Source organism: Marmota flaviventris, chromosome 7, assembly GCF_047511675.1.
Source record: "Marmota flaviventris isolate mMarFla1 chromosome 7, mMarFla1.hap1, whole genome shotgun sequence".
Taxonomy (NCBI): Eukaryota; Metazoa; Chordata; class Mammalia; order Rodentia; family Sciuridae; genus Marmota; species Marmota flaviventris.
Window position 1 is genome coordinate 116,096,399 of NC_092504.1, and position 22,993 is coordinate 116,119,391.

The following is a 22,993-nucleotide window of genomic DNA, read 5'->3' on the forward strand; positions in this document are numbered from 1 at the left end:
CATTGCATAGATTTCTAGATAGAAATTGTAAATATGTGGGTTTTTTTTTTTCTTAAAAAAGGGCATTTAGAAAAAAGAGAATAGATATTTATGCTCTTTGGAATCACCTCCAGTTGTTGTATAAGGAGGAATGTATTCCTGCCCTTTGCATACAGATATGATTACCTCGGTTCCAGTAATGCTCACACATGGATTATTTAACCACTAGTTTGCTTGCATCTTTTTGAAATCCTTATGAGCAAATGATGCACATCACTAAGATGGGAAGTTGAGAGCATGGAACAATCTAAAATCTAAAATGGTCATTTTAAACTTCTAATTACATTTATATCATGTACATTTGTATGTTTTTGCATCTTTTCCAATGTGTACAGTATAATTAGCATATTAATTCATGTACATAGTAAGTGAATATATCTTGGAGGTATTTGTATACTTGTAATTTTTTTCTTTTTTTTTTTTTTTTTGGTACTAGGGATTTAACACAGGAGTGCTTTACCACTGATGTATTTTTAATTTTTCTATTTTACTTTTTATTTTTTTGAGACAGGGTCTCACTAAGTTGCTTAAGGTCTTGCTAAATTTCTGAGGTTGGACTTAAACTTTAAATCCTCTTACCTTAGCTTCCCAAGTTGCTGGGATTACAGGCATGTGCCACCACACCCGGCTGTAATTATTTTTAATGGATGCATTGTACGAATAAAAAGTTTGAGAGCTACTGCTCTAAAATAGTCAAATTGGACAAACTGGGCTCAAATATACACACTGAGCAACTGAAAAAAGCTATTGAAAATTTAATAACTTTAAACTAATCTTCTGAAACCATATTTAAAGAAAAATTATCCCAAAGCCAAACAGTATCAGGTAATTATATAATTTGCAATTCTATCATTAAAATATTCTGTGCTTAATTGGAGAGTTTAACTCCACATGTGCATTTCAATATTCCAGAAAAATTCCTATTAAGAAGATATGTTTCCTGTGTGAGGTATGTTTCCTGAAATAAAGGGCCATATTTATCTTAAGCATATTTTGAACTATAACAACTACCTTTTAAACAATGACCTGAGAAGGTGAGAATGAGATGCTAAAATTCTTTAAAAACATCCAAAATAGATAACTGTTTTGTTCATTTGATTTCCATCATTTTTATTTATTTATTTATTTGCAGAATTAGTTCAAATGCCCCTGATAATTTGTTCAAACTGTGTAAAAGATTTAAATTTGTAAGGTGGATCCTTTTCATGGACTTCCACCCATGTAACTTTTCTTATGGTAGACATTTGGATGGTACATGGATTTTAAAACAGTTTTTAAAAAGGCATAATAGTATAATGTGTCCTTTCATTTAAAGGCCAACTGATGCTTCTTTTTAAAATGTTGCTGTCTTTTTTGTAAGCCATGTGTTTTTATGACAGGTTTTAGAAGGTCAACCAGTAAATATGTTGGTCACAACTGTTTTTGCAAAGGATCTTGATGAAGGAAGTAATGCAGAAGTTCTATATTCAATCTCTGCAGGTAAAACTTACTAATATTAAGTCTGAATGGTTTTTAGAATTTCCTCTGTCATTTATAAGCTCTCTATCTCCTTCTAGGAAGCGGCATCCTATTTTAATTATTCAGAATTCTCTAGTTAAAGTTAAGTATAACAAAATTAAAAACAAAATTTATTTGCTATTGCCAAGAATCACTTCATTTAAAAAAATAATCTTATGAGTTTAGTGAAAACTTTTCTATGTACTAAATAGAAACCATCCACCTTAAATGAGTAATTTGTACTAATCCAAAGTACAAATTAACTATTACCAGAAGGCAAGTAGTAGCTAGTAAATAAGAAATGGTAGTTAGTGTGTTACAAGTGCCAAACATCTATGAATCTATATGAAGAGGGACTGCTCTTAACATCAGTGTAAATTATACCTACTGGTACTGTACCATAAATTATTACCATATATGTGTTGTGTATGTGGGAACTTCATTGCAACAGTTTTGCTTTTATGTCTTAAAATTTGCAGGCCTCAGATTTTTTTCTGGTGATTAGGTTTAGTTTGCATTGTATCTTAGACCATTTTAAAAGACATTTGGTGCTTTGTCTTGTTTGACACAGACAATAAAACAAGAGACAATATTGCCATTGCTTGCAGATAATTTGACTGTCTTCATGGAAAACCCAAGATGTACTACTATAGGCAAAGTATTGGAATTAATAGGGTAGTATATTTTTCCCAGAGCCACGTACAAAACTCACTAGCACTTTTTAAATTAGGCAGTTTTTCAAAGATCTCATTCTTTGTAGTGAATCCATAAAGAACCATAGAGTGAGAGCAGATTCATTGCAAAGCTAATGAAGCTTAAGTTTCAAGGTCCTTGACTATGTGACCTTCTCCAGGAAAGGGGGATGGTAGGCAATTTATATATTTTTCTCTAGGAGGACCCCTTAAATTATATAAGCTTCAGAACTCCCTAAATCAGGATCTGTGCCTATTAAGAGGCATAGGGAAAATTCCAATAAAACATGTATAAGACCTGTATGAAGAAAGTTACAAAATATTAATGAAGATAAATGAAAAAGGCAAATGAAATAGCCAACCAATGAAATTAAAAACTGTGTCATGTTCATACTTAGGAAGTCTCTATATCCAAAAGATGAAAATGATTTAAATATATAAATTTGGTGTATTTCCAATTGAAACCTCACTGAATTTTGGTGGAATTTGACAAACTGATTCTGGAAGTCACACGGAAGAGCAAAAATCACTGAATAACTAACACAATGTCAAAAGAACAACTAGGATATTTATCCTCTGTAATTAAATCCCAGTGGCTCAGAAGAAGGCTGGGTGAGGCAGGAGGATCACGAGTTTAAAGCCAGCCTCTGTAACTTAGTGAGGCCCTGAGCAACTTAGTGAGACCCTGTCTGTAAATAAAATATAAAAAGTGCTGGGGATGTGGCTTAGTGGTTAATTACCCCTGAGTTCAATCCCCAGTACAAAAAAAAATCCTGTAATTAAGACAATATTGTATTGATTCTTTGATTAACAAATAGAGCAGTGGGAAAGAATAGAGAACTCATCCCACATAAATGGAGACTTGTATGAAAAGATATACTATCAGCAAAATAAAATTATATATCTACCTCTCAATCTATCAAAGATGAGGTGGTTTAAGTAGGAAAATCCTTGAAATCTTACAGAAGAAAATATGAGAGATTGATTTGATATTAGCACTGAGGGCAAAGAATGATTTTTAAACAAGAAAAGCAAAAATTTACAAAGAAACAGATCAATAAAGCTACATTCAAATTTTAAAAAGGAGCCTGAATCATCAAAAACATGTTAAAACACGCTCAACCTTGTTGGCATAACTACTTTGAAGAAGAGTGGATGATATCTGATAGAATTGGAGGTGTGCTCACAGTGAGCCCTTGAAGTTTCATTTCTGCTGTACACCTCAGAGAAACTCAGATACGTGCAGGACAAGATCTGTAGCAGAATATTTATTGAAGCATTGCTTGAATTGTTTACATAATATGGTAAAGTACTCTACAATGAAATTGAGTGTATGGAGCTGTGCATACATGATCCCAGAAAAACCTTGAATTTTATGTAAAAAAGGCAGGTTACAGAAGATAAAAAAAAGTATCTTACTCTATAACAGTGGTTCTCAGATCATTGTGTCACCTCTTTCTGGGGGAGTTCCACTTGTTCCTCTCATCACCTCCTGGATCCTGGGCAAGTTCTCCTTTCATGTTCCTATGCCCACATCCTGATTTCTCTACCTGTAAACATTTCAGAAGGTCTTTCCAACTTTTTCAGTATACTTAAACAGTGTTTTGGAATAGTGATTTTGCAGAGATAATGAGCCTACTGAAGCAGATCTATCTAATATTTTTCACTTAATTTTCCTTTTTGCAAAATTGGTACATTATAATTTTACATAATAGTGGGATTAGAAGAACTATATTTAAAGACAGTTATTCTTTCTCCTTTTAAATTTTATTCTTAATTTTTTGTCTCCCCATTAATTACTGCTCAGCTTTCTCTTTCTAGTCTTGTAATTTATTCTAATCTGGTCCCAGGAAGGAAAGTGGCTTTTCAAGCATGCATTCAAAGATCTTCCTCTGGTTATTAGATCAGTAAGACCAGTAAGATCTTTGTATTATATTTTTTCCTGTTTTATTCTGAGCAGGGAAAGAGAACATGGTCCACCTATGAAAAGCCACAGGGGTGAAGAGGAACACACATGCACACATCCTTACGTTGGGCTATAATCCTGCTGTAATACCATTATTTAAAAACAAGCAAAACCATGTTATGCATATTTATGAATGTATGGAATAGATACATAAACCTTCACTTCAGTTAGGTAAAGTGGCTTTCTATGGATAAGGAAGAGAGGAACAAGATCTGGAGGTATATATAGGCCCACTGATTTCTTTATACTTGGTCATTTCATTTAAAATCTTGAGGAAATGTTGAGAATTGATCAGCCTGGTTTCCAAAATAACTTTTAGGAATGTAGCAATGTAAAAATGCAGTAACTTTATCTCATTACAAAATAGAGGCAACTACAAAATATAATAGAAAAACAAGACAAAAATTAGTGAAATGGGAACAGAGATTTGAATCATATTCCTGAGAACACGCCACAGTATTCTGGTGAGACTAAAGTGAGTGTATTATATCACAGAAATCACAACTAATAAATGTTACATAACTTCTTGCTCAATATCTGAGTTTCTTAAAGGCAGGAGTTCTTTTTTATTTGACTTTATATGTTTGATAATTGGTATCATTCAATACTAGTGACTCGGCAATTGTTTAAACAAAGAATGGAAGACTCTAGCCACTCGGGCTTTGTCTGAGGCTTTGTTTTTTTTTTTTTTCCATTTTTTGGAGTATTCGGGTTTAATTAAAGAATAAAATCTGCTATTTAACTCAAGACCCTGTGGTATCAATCTGAATTATAAACATCTATATGAACTTATGATATATTTTTGTGCATAAGTGTGTCTGTTCTCTGTCCACTGAAAAGGCCTAGAAGTGATGATCAACCCCAAAATAATGAACATCCCTAATGTCCAGAATATGGTCTCCCCAAACCATTTTCCACCAAAAGGAACCAGAAGTCGTTAGAGAAATGACTGATTATAGATGTTACACAAGAAATCTACAGAAAGAGTCTGCACCATTTTGGTTTTTGCTCTACCCCTTACAAGGAGTTTATGAAGATCATTGGAATTCCATCCAAGTGGTCCAGGAATCATATTTAAGATGATCCCAGTGTTCAACCATATGAGCACCATTAATGATAATAATGACAATATGTTGAAGGACATTTGTTTAATGTCATGCTTAATAATTTGTAAAAAAAAAACAAAAACATAGAACTGTACTTATAGTTGGTACATTGGAGGATATTAGTAAACCCACCCATTATTTCAAAGATAGTTAAAAGTTTAGTATCAAGCATTTATCTTGTCTTTCCTGTAATAAACGGTTCCTCTGGTTTATCAAAAAAATAGATGAAAGGCAATTTCTTTTATTGAAATATTCTGGCTCATAAATGAGCATACAGCACGTTAATGTTGTATGTTTTGCAGTCCTTATGAGTCCATAGATCTAGGCTGTGAATCAACAAGGTCAACATCAAAACCAAAAGGCAGCCAAGCAGGTGCCTTTGGAGGGAAGCACTGTTTGTGCTGTTGTCTGGCTGAGAAATCCACACGAGTCCCATCAGTTTTCCAGATCCCCCTTCCAATTCGACAACCAGAGGAAGATATGAAGCCACCTGTCAGCAATGCAACAACCCAATTTAAACCATGAGAAACTTCAAGAGACATGATTCAGCTTCTTCACCAAATGAATTGCAAGGATGAAATAGAGAGATATACGGCAGGAATGAATGACTTCAAGAAATATGAACTCTACAAACTTTATTTTGATGCTAATTTGAAGAATCCAACCAAAAGATATTTATGGGACTATCAGAAATCTGAAAACTTCCTGGATATTTGATGATGTTAAAGGATCACTGTTATTTTTAAAAGTATTTCATGGTACTATAATTATTTAAAAGCATTCATTATCTGTTAGAGATGCATGTTGAAGTGTATACAGAAGAAATGATATGATTTCTGGAAATGTTATGATTTCCTTCTTGTTCAGAAAGAAATGGGGGATGGGAAATATAAAAACTAGGAATAGATGAATTAAGATTGTCCATGAATTGATAATTATCGAAGCTAGGCAGTGAGAGCACAAGAAAGTTGATTATGTCATTTTATGTACTTGTTTAATATGCTTGAACATTTTAAAAAAATGTATTATATTTACAGTTCATGGTCTTCTTGTCTTGTTTAATTTAAATTTATTTGAACAGATACATGAAAACTTAAAAGATGTGCTTATTAATGTGGTAGCATATGACATTTCGATACATTGTGTAAGGTTTGAGTCTGTCACCTCCAAGATGTTCAAGCTGTCATGGAACTTAAGGCAAATACATATTCCAAAAGATCATAGATACATTGGATTAATTGGTTTTCTGCCTGGTCAATTAACATTTGTTTCTTAATTTGTGTGTGTGTGTGCGTATGTAGAAAATTATTCTGATCACTTTAAGATCGATGCCAACAATGGTGAAATAAGAACCACCACGATGCTTTCACATGATTATCGACCTTCCTACAGGATGACGGTTATCGCCAGTGACCAGGGAGTACCTGCCCTTCACGGAGAGGCAATTGTTAATATTCAGGTAATGTTGTCACCATAAAATGTGAAAGAATATTCTGAAGGTTTTGTTTGATTTGTATACAAGTGTAGAGAGTGAAAATACATTCAATACATGAATACTATTTTAAGATCACTTTGCACATATATTTATTTCTTTGTTATCCCTAGGAATTGATTTAAATCCATATAACTTTTAGAATTAGTTTGGGGCAGTTCTTGACAAGGCATTCATCACTCCGTGGGCATTTAGGTTGCTTTGTTTATGTTATGTCTTTTATTTTATTATATCCTGATGGGAAGGACCTGGTAAATTGTTAGGAGAAATTTGTATGTAAACAAGGGCCATGTCACAAATCACTTAGAGTTTTGCAATCTTTAAAGCTTAGAACAGTTGCTTAAGATCCATAAAAATATGGATTAAAAAATATGGATTTTAAAAGCCTTAAAAAGGCTTTACTTAAATCAAACAAGTTCTACGAAGTCTTGAGATAAGAAAAGCCCTCCAACCAAAGTTAAGACCGAGTGACTGCACAGGTAGAGTTCTTTGTTGATGCACATGATACCCAGTGATATTAATATAAATATATGTATATAATCAAGAATATATTTCCCCAACAATTGTGTTTTCAGATTATATTCTTTATGGATTCAAGAAATAAAGATTTGGAGAAAAATCTACATAGCTATACCTCAATTATTTTTTAAATTTCAGACAAAGATACATGCCATTTACATGTACAAAGATGTCATTATGGATAAATTGATCTCTAGGATTTACAGTAATTTGGAGAACCAGCTGTCCCACATTTCCTTTGAAGAACCACAAGGTTATATTTCAACATGGCCTCACAAAACTACCATTTCACACATCACAAAAAGTGGAAAATCATGTCATTTCCTATATCCTAAATATTATGCAATTTTTAATCTTATGAGGCATGTTTTCTGACCAAGTAACATGTATATATTGCACAAGTAGGAATTAGTTTCCAAACTAATATTGTAACATGTATTAGTATTTAATATTATGTTACTATTTTATTAATTGCTTAAAAATACTCCAAACTCACAGCTCTTTTTTTTTTTTTTTTTTTATTCTTGCTCCAGGTGATACCACTCTACAAAGGGAGAGTTATCATTTCTCAGAACATCAGACATTTGGTTATACCAGAAAACTTGAAGCCGGCAAAAATAATGAGCTTGATAAAGTCACCCGATCACCTTCAACAGCATCACAATGGAAAGCTACACTTTATCATTGCTGCCAATGACAAGGATAGTCACTTTGAAATCGACAGCTCAACGGGAGACTTGTACCTTTCTAAGGCACTTGATTATGAAACGACATCTCATTACCTTTTCAGGGTGATTGCTGAAGATCGAGGCAAACATCCTCCCCCGAACAGCACCGTCTTCCTCAGTATTGATGTGGAAGATCAGAACGACCATTCTCCATCTTTCCAGGATGAGTTCATTGTGATAAGTGTAGAAGAGAATGTGCCGGTAGGAACTCTGGTGTACGAATTCCATGCCAAAGACGGTGATGGCAGCTTTTTGAACAGTAGGATACAATACTTCATTGAATCCCACCATCCTGGAATGAATCCATTTCTCATCCACCCCTCATCTGGCATGCTAGTCACCGCCTCCCCTCTGGACAGAGAGAGTACCCCAGCTGTCACTCTGACAGTAACCGCCTCCGATCAGGCTGTGAACGTGACAGACCGGCGACTGAGATCACTGGTAGCAAAAGTGGTGATTTTGGATGCAAATGACCACAGGCCTACTTTCACGACTTTCCCCATCTCCTATGTCAGAGAGGATGCTGCGGTGGGCTCCGTGGTGCACCACGTGAGTGCTCAAGATCCAGATGAAGGAAGGAATGGAGAAGTAACATACAGCATCCTCTCAGGAAATGACCACATGACCTTCGTGCTGGATGAGTCGTCAGGTACAGTGTCCTGTGTGTCACTTTAAACATTTTCTATTTAAATTTATTGTGGTAAGAAAACTTAACATGAGACCTACTTTCTTAACAAAGTTTTGTTTGTATAATACGTGATCTTTGACCTTGGGTATCATGTTATGCAACAGATTTCTACAGCTGATTCATCTCATTTAACCAAAACTATGATTTCTCCCTTTCTCCCTCCATCCAGTTGGACAATCCCCATTGCACTCTTTGATTCTATGAATTTGACTATTTCAAAATACCTCCTATGAGCAGAATAATGACATACTTATATTTCTGTCATTGGCTTATTTTACTTAGCATAATATCCTCAAAGTCTATCCATGTTATCACATATTAACAGAAATTCCTTCTTTTTTGAAGGCTAAATAGTATTCCATTTGACTCCAGTTCTTCTGGATAAACATCCAGAAGCGGGGGTTCCATGTTGTGTGATAATTTTCTTTTCTTTTTTTTTTCTTTTTTGAGAAATCTAGAAATGTTTACAACTTAAAGTACTACCTCTGCACTTATCATATATAAGTTAAAAAGTGTAACAACTCAAACATTTTTAAAGCATATATATCTTGAGAACTATTATTTTAAAGGAAAAGAATATTAAAAGGATAAATGTAAATAGGTAATAAGAAACTTTAATTGAAAGAGAAGTAAAAATGCATCCAAATCAGAAAGAAAGAAATAAAAGTATCCTTGTTTGCAGAACACACAATCTTTTAAATAGAAAACCATGGTGATTTTACAAAAAACAAACAAACAAAAAAACTCTTATAATAAACAATTTCAGTAAGGTTACACAATATAAAATCTACATACAGAATCAATTGCATTTCTATACACTAATAAGAAGCTACTTGAAATTAGGAAAATGGCTCCCTTAATATAGCACCAAAAGGAGTAAAAATACTTAGGGCTAAACTTAACTAAGGAGGTGAGCAACTGCTATACCAAAATTTACAAAACACTGATGAAAGAGTTAAAGAAGGCACAACCAAATGGAAAGATATCCCATGTTCATGGAGTGGAAGACTCAATATGGTTCAAACAGTCAAACTATCCAAAGTGATCTACAGATCAGTGCAATCTCTATCAAAATTTCAGTAACACTTTTCACAGAAACATAATAATGTTCTAACTTTAATTTGCCTGTTTGTTAATAGTAGGTACACTACAGCTAGCTCACATCTCATAGGCTGAATATACAATAGCAAACTTCTTTGCCTCCATCATGGGACCTTGCAGTAAGAGATGAAGCTAAAAGTAAATCAAGGCAAGAACATGACAAATCAATACCACTCTTTAAAGACTTAGACACAGAAACTTATCTTTATATTATGTAAACAAATATTTGTAAATAATTGAAAATAATATATACATGTTTTAATGGTTGAATTCATGTGGACATTAAGGGTGTTGCTTTTCACATATATTGTACCCTTTTGTGTTTAGAAGATCACTGTCAAATACTTTGTGAAAATGTCTCTCACTGTGACTTCAATTGTTTGTTGCCACATAACAACTACTCTAAGTTTTGATGTGACTTGATGAAAGAGTATATATGTACAAAGAGTAGTGTTCTGAATTTGGAAATGAATTTCCTTCTCCTTGATTTTCAGGGGAAATTGAAAAATTAATAGACTTCTATCTTATTCTCTAAAAAAAAATTTCTATATAAGCCTCAGGAAAAAATCTCAGATGTACACCATTTGGCACAAATGCTAATAAGAGCATTATTTGGAATGGAACTGAATGTGCAGGATTTGGAAGTCATGATTGTAGTCTAGCTCTATTCTGTTGGAAATTTTCATCAAAATATTTATTAAATCCTGTGCATATGTTTCCATTCAGAGGCATGCATAGACACCACCTAAATGCCCAACTGACAGGGAGATAGTCCAGACACAGGCTGGGGCTCTCCAAGGACCTATTTCAATGATACTTAAAATGTTTTCCAACATGACCAAGGAAGGTCTATTTCAGATTGTTAAAGAGAATGAATAAAATTAGAATTGTATCTCAGTGTGGTGGTTTTTGAGCAATTGCAATGGCTGTTTCAGTTGAGATATTTTTCAAAGACTTAAAATGGTAATAGCCAAATGCATCCATATGAGGTGAAATTTTTTCCTCTCACAAGATTTATGTTTCTTATAGAGAAATGGCTTTAATGGCTGTGAGATATGACGTGATGAGTAATTATTGAGAAACTATCTTTATAAAGTTTGATTTCATAAACCTCTTGAATTATTTGAAGAAAAGTTCTTAAAGGATGAGAGAAGAAATCAGCAGTTCTAAAAGAAAAATGTGACAATTGGAATCTTACAATGACTAGCTTTGTAAAGCACTTTACTCATATGGATTATGTGCTTCAATGGCAATATGATACAGCCATGTTATAGCACCCTTGCTCTTTATTGTAAAAAAAAAAAATAAGACAGTTAACTCAGATTAAGTGTAAAGAAGCCAGAACTCTTTAACAAAAATCAAACATCTTGCCAGGCATGATGACACATGCTTGTAATCCCAGTGGCTTAGAAGGCTGAGGCTTAGGATTGTGAGTTCAAAGCCAGCTTCAGCAACTCAATGAGACCCTAAGCAACTCAGCAGGACCCTTTCTGTAAATAAAATTTAAAAAAAAAGAGGACTGGGGATGTGGCTTAGTGGTTAAGTGCCCCTGGGTTTAATCCCCAGTACCAAAAAAAAAAAAAAAAAAATCAAACATCTTTAAGTAATGTAGTCATACTCAAATTTTTATAACGCAATCACTTTTAAACATGGAATATCATGTGACATGAAAATATGTGTTGTTAATATCACAAATATCGTTTAAGTGAGGGAAATACTGGGTAAGCAAATAATTTTATGTTTTTAATCAGTGTATTGTAATCATACATAACAGTGAGACTCATTGCAGCATTTTTTATACATGCGTAAAACATAATTTTCTAGTACTTCTTTTTCTCCTCTCCTCCCTCCCCTTGGTGCCTTTCCTCTACTCTACTGAACTCACTTCTCTATATTTGTCTTTCAGTTGGCGTATTATAATCATACCTAAGAGTGGGTGTCACTGCGATGCCTGTACATGCACATTGAACATTGGTTGATTTCGTTCTCCGGTGTCTCCCTTTCCCTTCTCTCCTCCCTCCCCCTCAATATCCTTCCTGTACTCTACTCCCTTCTATTTTTTGAGGTTCTGTGTTTTATTCCTTTCTTCTCTTTATCTTCTACATATTCAACCCTTGACTTTCTGAGTCTGGCTTATTTCACTTAGCATGATGTTCTCCGGTTCCATCCATTTACCAGCAAATGACATCATAATTCATGCCACGTTGTCCTTCTGGGAAACAATAGATGGTTTTTGAATTTTCATTCATCCCCATAAATAAATTGATTTTTCTGACTAAAAAATGTGAACTGTTAATTCTGGATAATATACGAATTTAAAGTTGGTTTAATATATTCATTCTTTAACAATGAAAATTGAGTGTTGGGCTAGGGATGTGGCTCAAGTGGTAGCGCGCTCACCTGGCATGCGTGGGGTACTGGGTTTGATCCTCAGCACCACGTAAAAATAAAATAAAGATGTTGTGTCCACTGAAAACTAAAAAATAAATATTAAAAAAAATAAGAAAAGAAAATTGAGTGTTTATCAATTTAAATAAGTTTGACATGGGTAGAATGAACATAACCAACCTAAGGAATATTCATAACACACTGCTTTTTTTTTTCTCTTTCAAAACAGGCTTACTAACTACAATTCGTCCTTTGGATTATGAACTAAAAACTCAGCACATTCTGACCCTTCTGGCCCTGGATGATGGCATGCCAGCACTTTCTTCATCACAGACCTTGACAATTACTGTTCTTGATGTAAATGACCATGCACCAGAATTTATGCAGCACCTGTATGAAGCTTCAGTTAAAGAAAACCAACGTCCAGGGGCATTTGTCACAAGGGTTGAAGCTCAGGACAGAGATTCAGGTAATATAAGAATACAGAAACTGGGTAGTTAATACAAAAAAAAAGGCACTCAAAAACTATCATTAACTTAGTTTAAAATAGTCACGCTCAGTTGCTAGTTGTCTCAGACTTCTAATGCTTCCTTCATTTGAATACACATAGCCACACACACATCAAGATAATTGTGCCTTTTATAGCATTTGTTTATATGGATCTTTATTATCATTTATACTAGAGCAGTACATAACTAATTAACATGCGACTTATTGATTTGATCTTGATAGTAAAAAGAATTATAGAGGAAGAATGACATTTATTTCCCAGCGTAAGAGATGGCTCAAGTAAAGAAGACAAATAAATTTTTTTATTTCCTCAATATTTTAGCAGAGTGGAAGAGATGGCATCAGATGGCCTAGGTGAGAATCCCAGAATTAGCATCCATTTAAGCTGTGGAATGGAGAACAAGTCACTAATCCTCACTGTTCTGCTAATTGTAAAATAGGGCTAAAAATGCTGTCTAATTTATAGTTCTCTTATGAGAACCACATTTTAAAAGGTTTGTAAGGTATCATTCTGTACAACTCTCTTACGAGTGTGAAAGAGTTATTACATGTATGGAATTTAGACCAGTGACTGACACAATAAATGGTCAGTGTTATTTGCCCATCACTACTATCATTACTATTATTATTAATATCAACTAAAGACAATAACAGTGAACAGAGTGAACAGTTGCCCTGGCTAGGAATTTATAAATTTCTGAGACTTGCTTTTCAATAGCTCTGTAACTCTTTTGGCATTTAAGATTTGGCAACTTCAATAACTAACTTGGTTTTTCTTTTAAACAAAACAATGATTAAAAGTATAGAGCAGTGTTTCATATTAGCAGCATATTCTCAATTTTTCCATCTGTAATTTAATAAGCCAGTCTTTAAAATTTGCGTTTGTACATAGCAAGGGGCGTTATATATCAATATAATATTTTATTCTATTCTTTTAAGAATTGTAAAAGATGTTTCTATGGAAATAATAGTATCAACAATAATACATTACCCCTTGCCAAGTTGTTAAGTCAAAAGACTCCAAGATTTTCTTCAACTTTTAAGCTGAATTACATACTATTTGGCTCTTTTGCCATATCTTTTAATGAAGTACATTTTACATGAATTTGTGTTAGATGCTAGAACAGTTTCAAAGGCTAACCTAATTTTCTCTCTTTGACCAGAGCGGGGCAGTGTGATCAAAGAGTTTTCCTTCCTATGTTCAAAGATATAGTACTAGAGCAAGCTCACCGTTGTCCCAGGCTGTGCTTCAGAATCTGTTCAGGACGTAGCCAGAAATGATCATTTTTAGAGTGTTAGCAACAATGGGGAATATACACTAGCTTTGTGATTCACAATAATTTCAGTTCTGTGAGGTTCTCTTAGGGCCTCCTCTGTTATAAACAGCAATGCAGAGCTCCAGATAACATAGAAGCCACTCCTGAAAGTGTATAGACACACATTGAACCTATTGCTGATGCTATGTGATTTAACAATCATGTAAAATTCTCTCTTCCTTTATTTTTCAAGTTTTATATTTTTTGCAATGGGCTTTACTGAAAGTATTTTTTTCCTTTAATGTTTGAAAGGGAGAAAACACTTTCTCCCAATATTTTGCATGTATTAACTAAAGATGACTACCATAAATATACTCTTCTAATTTTTACTGTTAAATCGCCTAGTGTTAGTGCTGTTTTCTTTTAGTATAAATATTCTGCATCCTGTTAGTTATAATTGAATGAAAGCTCATTTATTCTAGAAATTATGATTGCTGACTGCAAACTCAGATGCACAATTATTATTTTTGTTGCTTTGCATAAATGGGTATTTACCACAAACATTAACATCTTCATGAGTCTCATGTACCTTTGCGTGTTTTGGAGATGGTTTTGATTTACTGGAAATCTCAGTGTTTTTAGTGAGGCCAGATTGGTTAAGAAGGTGGTTATGTAAATACATGTAAATACTGCTATGTGTGCATTAGCTTTTGAATATATTTTCTCTCAATACAGTTCTAAAATTTCTACCTAGTGGGTTAAAACAATGAAAGAGGATTATGCATAAGAAATGACATAGTCAAGATTTTAACATAACTGGCATTGCATTGGAATTTATGAATGGTTTACTTTATAGTATGTATTTTAAAAAATACTATAGCGTTACTTAAAACCAGCGAGCTTAACATATGTTTTCTAGCATTCTACAATGCAGTTTTAAAAAATGTAAGCATACGGTGTTGTTTGGCATTCAAAACCCACAGGGATTTGCGCACTGAATGTTTATGATGTATGACTCACACTAATTCTAACAGGAGTTTCTTCTTGTATTAAAAGGAAAAAACAACTACCAGATTTTAACTAAGGTATTAAAACTGCTGCAGCATTTGGTGCTCCCAACAAGAGCTCCATTGTTAGTGAGTGAAGTCCTGTCCCTATGGTGCCCCTCCAACTCCCTGGATGAAGACGTGCCCACCAGGGAAGATGGCTCACATTGCTCAGTAGTGATGAATACAAAATAGTTTAACAGTACATTGCCATACATAAATATAGAATTAGTTAATAAGATGTTATTCTCTATTCCATAAAAATATATTCTCTGCCTGGGGTCATCTTGATCTGCTGGAAGATTTCACCTACATCAGATATACCACTGCACCTTTCAAACCTATATTTATAGACAGGGAAAGATATGATATTTCTTTGAATCCAAAGACCATTAATCCAAGGACCATTAATCAGAAGATGCATCTAATTTCAGAAATTGAAAATGTATAAAACATGTATCTTAGAATTAATGAAAATAAATAGATTCTTTGCCTTAACCTTAGAATTACGTCTACCTGGCTGATGTCTTTAACCTCATAGGAAATTATAAGGTATCATTCTGTACAACCTTTAAAAGGAGACTTATTTGTGCACATATCAAAGGATAAGGATGTTGTGTGAGTCACTTTCCATTGCTGTGACCGAATAACATGACAAGAACAACTTACAGTCGGAAAACCTTATTTGAGGCTCATGGTTTCAGAGATTCAGTCCATGGTCAGTCAAATTCGTTGCTGTGGGTCCAAAATGGAGCAGAACATCATGGTGGAAGGGCATGTAGAGGACAGGCTCTCAGCTCATGGCAGCCAGGAAACAGAAGTTGTGAAGAGCCAGGAACAAGATATAATCCCCAAAGCACCATACCCCACCTGTCATTCAGATCATTAATACATCAAATGGGTTAACCCACAGGTGAGGTTATATCTCTCATCATTGCCTAAGAGCCCTACCTCTAGGTGACATACCTTTAATCCCAGCAACCTTGGAGAGACTGAGGCAGGAGGATCACAAGTTTGAGGCCATCTTTAGCATCTTAACAAGAACTACCTTAAAATAAAAAAAATAAAAAAGGGCTGAGGGTGCAGCATAGTGGTAGAGCACACTGGGCTCAATTTCCAGTACCAAAAAAAAAAAAAAAACCCAACCTCTGAACTTTGCTGTATTGGGAACTATGCTTTCAAAACATGAGCATTTCCAGGGACATTTCTAGATCCAAACCATCACACATGTTAAAATATTTTAATATGTGCCATTTTGCAATAACAATTTCTCACTGTAGTAGAAACTCTAGTTGGCTGTGCATTTTTTTAAGGCAATTTCTTTATGGGGTGATATTTCCCCAGTGTCATCTACAGAGGCCAAATATCCATCAACTGTTCATCTGCACTTTATTAAAAGTTACTGGTTGACATGCTCTTCAGTTTTTTTTTTAAACCAACAGTATTTACCCAAAGTTTTAGATTCTGTACAATCCATATAAAGTGGGACCAAATCAGTGTTACAGACTTTGTACCCCAATTCTAGCAACTCTGATTTTACCAAAGTCCTAACAGAGGGATTTGGAGATAGGCTAGACCACTGGGCATTTCAATGTTAAATGCCCCAGTCTTAGGTCATGAAACATTGCTACAAGAAGTTACATGCTGATTGAAGTTACCACCTACATAGAGTATAGTTCTGCTAATCCACATGTATTTCCTAGGTTTATGACAATATAAGATAAGCAGAAAACTCTTGCTCTTCTCTTGAAACTATAAGCTATCTCTGACTGAGAGTTGCATTTGACTTCCGGCAATGTGTTGAAATCTGATCCTGTTCATGGGTGTTCACAAATATAGACATCCCCTTACTGGGTACCTGTTGCATCTGCCAGTCAATTTGGGTCTGATCTTCAGGGAGATTCATTTTAGGGCTCCCATAGAAACTTGCTAGTTCTCTAACTATGGCTGACTTGAGCTGCAAGTTCAAAGCCTCAGTTTGTAGTTTTCATTCTTTAAGTTCCTAGTACATTCAGAATATCATCCTGAGTCATATTTCTGTTGCCACTATCTAGTCAAAGTTAGCACCACTTGGTCTCTAACAAATTTGAGTCCTTTAACAGTCACTCTCAACACCTTGGAACACAGGTGATAATTCAATCGTGACCTCACCCCAAATGCTAAATTACTAGAATCCCATTACCACAGCAAGGAACTCAGCACTGCATGGAAGGCCGAACACAGAATCAAACCAATCCCAGAATCCCTATTACCCGAGAACTGCTTTTGCCAAGTACTTTATCAATCACTTTCAGTCAGGGAAACGAGATGCTACAACACAGGTGCTGTACAGTTGAATTACCAGAAAGAGAATACTAAGGTAACTTAGAAAAAATAACTCTGGAAGCACTGGGAAACACAGAGAGGAAATTGGGGTTATTGAAACCTAGGAAGGGCATGAGAAGGGGCCTGGGGGGCCTGTTTCTCCATTGTACCATCTGTTGGATAATCAAGGTGGGCAGAGAGATGGTTGGCATGGTTCTGGACTGAGGTTTTGCTGGACATCTATGGCAAAAAGCTTTGGGACCTGAGGAAATAAGCCAGGTTACTAAAGTGACAGTTCTTGGAACTGGACTGGATAGGGTAAAAAGTGTCATTGAGGAGAGGTGTCTTGGGGACATAATGAAGCAGGCACCGGACCCAGGTATTGTTGTCTAAGAGGAGATGTGCCATGCGGATGTGTGTGCACACAGAGGCACACACACACACACACACGCACACACCCTTCAGTAAGTGTGTGTCATTAGCCTATAAATATCTTCAGATGCGGATTTCTAATTGAATTACCCAGGAGATGAAATTAAACTAAATCATCTCTATTCATTTTTGTCTTCCGGGTTCTCAAGTCTGATGGGGCCACATTTGTGCTGAAGGATTAAAGAGTGTGAGGAGAAAGAAGCAACTCAATCAGTTGAAACCACCAAAAAATATGGGAAGAATTATTTTTAAAATGCATAATAATGTGTTATCATATTTCTCACTCCAGATAGGACATTGATTACTAAGTAAAAAAAAAAAAAAGAAAAAACAAACAAAGCAAAAATAAATATATATGCAATTCTGTGGTTTTGCCTCCTGAAAATAAACAAAATCTTATAACTTAGCACAGGCTTTTAAATAGAGGGTTGATCCACAGAAATTGTCATTTGCCCCACAAGCTTACAATTATGCCATTAAATCACGATCAGGGGGTGTTAGAAGGAGTAATTAGGAATACGTTGTAGAATTGTATACTCATAAGAAAAATTTTATGGGAGGGAAAAAATCCTAAGCATTCACCATGGGGAAGTCTCATAAGACTTTTGAAAATAAAGCATTTCAGCTCATGGGGCTTTTATTTCACAAGAACAGCCAAACAGATTTTCCTTCACCTTAATTTGAAAGTTGTTTAAGAATCTCACCTTCCTCATCTACAGCCTGACATGTTCAAAGGAAAATGAATGGGAATACAGTCAAGTTTATTCCACAGAGATGATTGCTAGGTTTTTCTTTTGATTTTCCTTAAGGAATCAATTCCAAGCTTCGGTTTGAAATCATGCCAGGGGCTTCCTTTGGGTTGTTCGAGATCAATCCTGACACTGGAGAGGTAGTGACAACTACCACATTTGACAGAGAAGTTCAGGATGCTTTTGCCCTTCAAGGTAAGGAATCTTTGCCCCCTCCCCACCAAAGGTCAATGATATAAAAAAAAAAAACACACACACACACCAAAACCCCAAAAAGATCCACAGTGAAATTTTACATTTTATTAACGTATCTTTAAATATTATTGACCCAGTGCTACCTATAAGTTTAGTCTGATGCTGTCTAACTAGAGCAATGCATTTCATGTATGAGTTAACGGCCACAATTGGTGCTGTCTTTCTGTTCCATGTCAGTACTAGTGCGAGATGAGGGCGTCCCATCATTGTCCAGCACCACAACTATCGTCTGCACTGTTGAAGATGAGAATGATCACGCGCCAGAGTTCATTGTCCCCGTTCATGACATTGAGGTCCTGGAAAACCAAAAGCCAGAGGTTGTCTATACTGTTTGGGCCTCTGATATGGATGCTGGCCAAAATGCAGCCATCAGATTTCACATAATCGGTAAGTACTTTTAATGAAAATCCCCGTCCATGAGACTGACTGGAGTCAATGTGCCCTATAGGGTAATTCTCCTGTATCTGGCATCTGTTGTATTTTTTTGCATAATGCACACCCAGTAGGAACTGATGGGTAACACTTGGCATGGGCTTCCTTCCACCCCTCCCACAGCCACCCTGAACCACTAACTTCCAAATTCTTTAAAATCCTGGCCTTGAAAATTGTGAATTTGCTTTCATACTAACTGTAGTAGATAGATGGATGGAACAAATAGCTTTTCTCCTATATTTTTCCCTTTCAAATGATCACTTATTTTATTTTTTGCTTCTTTAATTAATGTTTCTTTCTTACATTCTTGCCAAATTTTATGATAATTTGATAGATTTTTTTCTACAAAAGATTGATTTTTGTATATATTTTCCTACAACTAAAATATTTATGCTGAAATATAAGATCTAATAAATTTTTAAGTAAATATAGAGTCCAAATTCAAAAGTTATTTTGGCTGTAGTTATTGATGTGATTATTGCAATATTAAAAATAGAAAAATTACATTCCATGTTTTGACACTATTTAACATGGAAATTAAAATTATATTGGACTGGAAATACATCTCTTAATGAGATTGATGGGCTTTTTTTCTAGCTCATGAATTCATGCAATTTTTTTTTTTTTGAGACAGTAGTTTGCTATGTTCCTCAGTTTGGCCTCAAATTTATGGGCTAATCCTCTTGCCTCAACTTCTCAGTAATTAGGAATATGAGTATGCACTTCTGTTCCCCAGGATAAAACAAGCTGTAGTGCCAAGTCTGCTGCTGTTTTTCTTTGTTACATATATAAGAACTGAGGGTTCCTCTGGGCATGCTGGTGCACGTCTGTAATCCCAGCAGCTCAGGAGGCTGAGGCAGGAGGATCAAAGCGAGCCTCAGCAACTTAAATAAAATATATTTTTTAAAAGGGCTGGGGATGTGGCGCAGTGGTTAAGTGCCCCTGGGTTCAATCCCTGGTACCCGCTCCAAAAAGAAAAAAGAAAAAAAAAAAAAAGAACTGAGAAAGTCCCTATGCACATTCATTCATTCATGCATGCATGCATTCATTCAGTTTTGGGTGCTGTGGACTGAACCCAGGCCTTTAGTAATGCTAGGTATATGCTCTGCCACTGAAGCTACAATCCCAGCACCTTCTGCAGGTTTTTTTTTTTTAATGGGAGGATCATTGTTTGATACAAGTAAAGTTGGTTTTTGCGCTCTTCCTGAGCTATACACCCCCAAAATCAGTTAATAGTGCTTCTTTTTATTTATATACCACTTAAAAACTTAAATAGGTCCTATAATTTAGCTGAAAGCAAACACACTTTCTGAATACAAAAGAATGTTTTCTCCCAGGCATTAAAGTCAGTCATTGTTTCAGTATTAAATATGAATATTGGGAATGACCCCTTGATTTGGCAGTCATTTATCTGGGTGAGAGATGAAACTTTTTTTTTTTAATTTGTGAGAAGGGCAGTGATAAAGGCAAATTTAGACAAGGTAAACACCATGATCATATGTAAATTCTGAGGTGAAACAATTTTAACAATAAGGATGTGCAAACTGAGCTTCTGGAAAATACCTTAAAGCTACCTGTTTCCAGGTACTCCTTGGAAAGCTTCATATAACCTTTAAAAACATGCACTTCATATACTCTTTAAGAACAACCATCTAAACATCATCCATTTGTGGTGTTACTCAGTTTTCCATCACTATAACAAAACCTGAGATAATTAACATACAAAGAAAGAACTTAGTATGGCTCACAGTTTTGGAGGTTCCAGTCTATGATGGATTGACTACATTGCTCTAGACCTATGATGGCACATCATGGTGGAGGGCATGGAAGAGCAAACTCATGTACAGTACAAATTGGGTTAACAAAAGAAAGCAGGAGGATGGAATGGGATCCCACAGACTCTTTAAAGAGTATATCTCCAATGATCTAACTTCCTCCCACTGGGCTCCGCCTCTTAAAGGCTCCACTATCCCCAATATCTCCACACCGGGGACCAAGCCTTTAATAGTCGAGATTCAAACTATAGCATTTACCTAAGCCAAATCAAATAAATTTTTCCTTCCTCCTTATTTTTCCTCCTTAGTATCTTTGGAATATGTCCATTTCCTCTTTGCACACATTATTTTCAGAACCTGTTTGTTGCTCAACTATAGATTACTACAATGCTCTCTTAATCTCCCCATATTCTAATCAAGCCTTGCCTTGCTGCTTCAGTCTTCCTCTTAAAACATAAATTTGATTCATGACACTGTCCTGTCAAAGTCCTTCAGGAGCTCCCCATAGATTCTGAGATAAAATGGAGACTCTTTAACAGTGTGCTCAGGACTTTCATGATTGAACCTCTATCTACCTCCCAAATTCATGTCTTCTTCATTGTGTCAACCCTTTCCCTACCCTCTGCACGCCAATACCCAAGGAACCCTGTGTTCTAGTCACTCGAAAACATTTGCAACCTGCTAAATTCTCCTATTCCTGGGGCTACATACAGGATATTTGCTCTGCATGGAACACTCTTTCCAAAACTTGTACTCTGGCTTTTCTAAAGGAGTGTTTTAGTCAGCTTTTTTGCTTCTGTGAATAAAAGATCTGACAAGAATAATTTTAGAGGAGGAAAAGATTATTTGGGGACTCACGATTTCAGAGGTCTCAGTCCACAGCCAGCCAGCTCCATTCTGTGGATGAACATCATGGCAGAAGAGTTGACTTGATGATCAGGAAGCAGAGACTCCACTCACCAGATACAAAATATATCCCCCAAAGGCTCGCCCCCATCCCCTGCAGCGACCTACCTCCTCCAGCCACAACCTACCGGCCTTCTATTTTGTTTTGTTTGTAGTACTAGGGATTGAACTTCGCATGTACTAGGCAGACTAGGAGTGACTTTTGATATTAATTTTCCTAATAAGCATTTCCTGGCCATCCTAACACCAGGCTATGCATCCTTCCCCTGGCCTCCCAGGATATAGGATTTTTCACACTATATTTTAATGTCTGGATACCGGCATTCATTTCCTCCCAGACTCTAAACTCTTAGCAGTCAGATAATATCTTACCTCTTCAAATTCCCAATGTTAAACATACACTTAGCACACAGTAATTACTTACACTTGGCACATGATAGGTGCTTATTAAATGTTTGTTGAGTGAATTAATCACTTTGTCATCCACAAATACCACAGAAATGTAGGCTTGTCTGACCATCTGTACTTTGGTTATAGATCAACTGTTTCTCTAAATAAAACCGCAGGACCCTCTCCTCATCCCCAGCATCCATTATGACAGTTGCTTTCCTCCAAAGCCATTCCACTTTGTTCTCATATACCTCCAGTACTTAAATTCTAATAAGGTCCCATAATATTGGACGTGGTCCTTTCATTTTGTCACTCATTTGAGAATATGACTAGCAAGTCTTTGAACCACATTTCCTCCCAAATTTACCAGGATGACTTTGAAACATTTTGAATTTGTGTTTAGTTTTAACTTTTATTATACTTTATACCATGGAAAAGAGTAAAGGGAAGATTTTTTTTAAAGATGCTGAGATGAATAAATTATCTTCTTTGCTAATGTTATGGGATAACTTGTCAAGGGTCCAACTAACTGTAACAGAAGTGTCAGGACTCATGCACAGCATGCCACGGGCATGTGGAAGAGGAAGCTCACGGTGGTATTGTAATGGGCATAAACTCTGAGAATGAGTTTGTTTGGGAAAATCACTATAACTGATCAGTTAATTTTTACTGATATCCAGAAATGGACATTATATCCTGTTTCTTATCCCTGATGTCTATGT

At 35.5% G+C, this 22,993-nt stretch overlaps 1 protein-coding gene across 1 annotated transcript in view; it reads left to right on the top strand.

Moving 5' to 3' along the window:
- Dchs2 (dachsous cadherin-related 2) overlaps nucleotides 1-22,993 on the top strand; it is a 250,204-nt gene that overhangs the window by 173,405 nt on the left and 53,806 nt on the right. Inside the window, exons 9-14 of the mRNA XM_071614027.1 lie at nucleotides 1,419-1,518; nucleotides 6,602-6,759; nucleotides 7,845-8,688; nucleotides 12,446-12,685; nucleotides 18,574-18,708; nucleotides 18,946-19,155. Of these exons, the coding sequence (XP_071470128.1) occupies nucleotides 1,419-1,518; nucleotides 6,602-6,759; nucleotides 7,845-8,688; nucleotides 12,446-12,685; nucleotides 18,574-18,708; nucleotides 18,946-19,155 (1,687 nt within the window). The remainder of the gene's footprint in view (nucleotides 1-1,418; nucleotides 1,519-6,601; nucleotides 6,760-7,844; nucleotides 8,689-12,445; nucleotides 12,686-18,573; nucleotides 18,709-18,945; nucleotides 19,156-22,993) is intronic.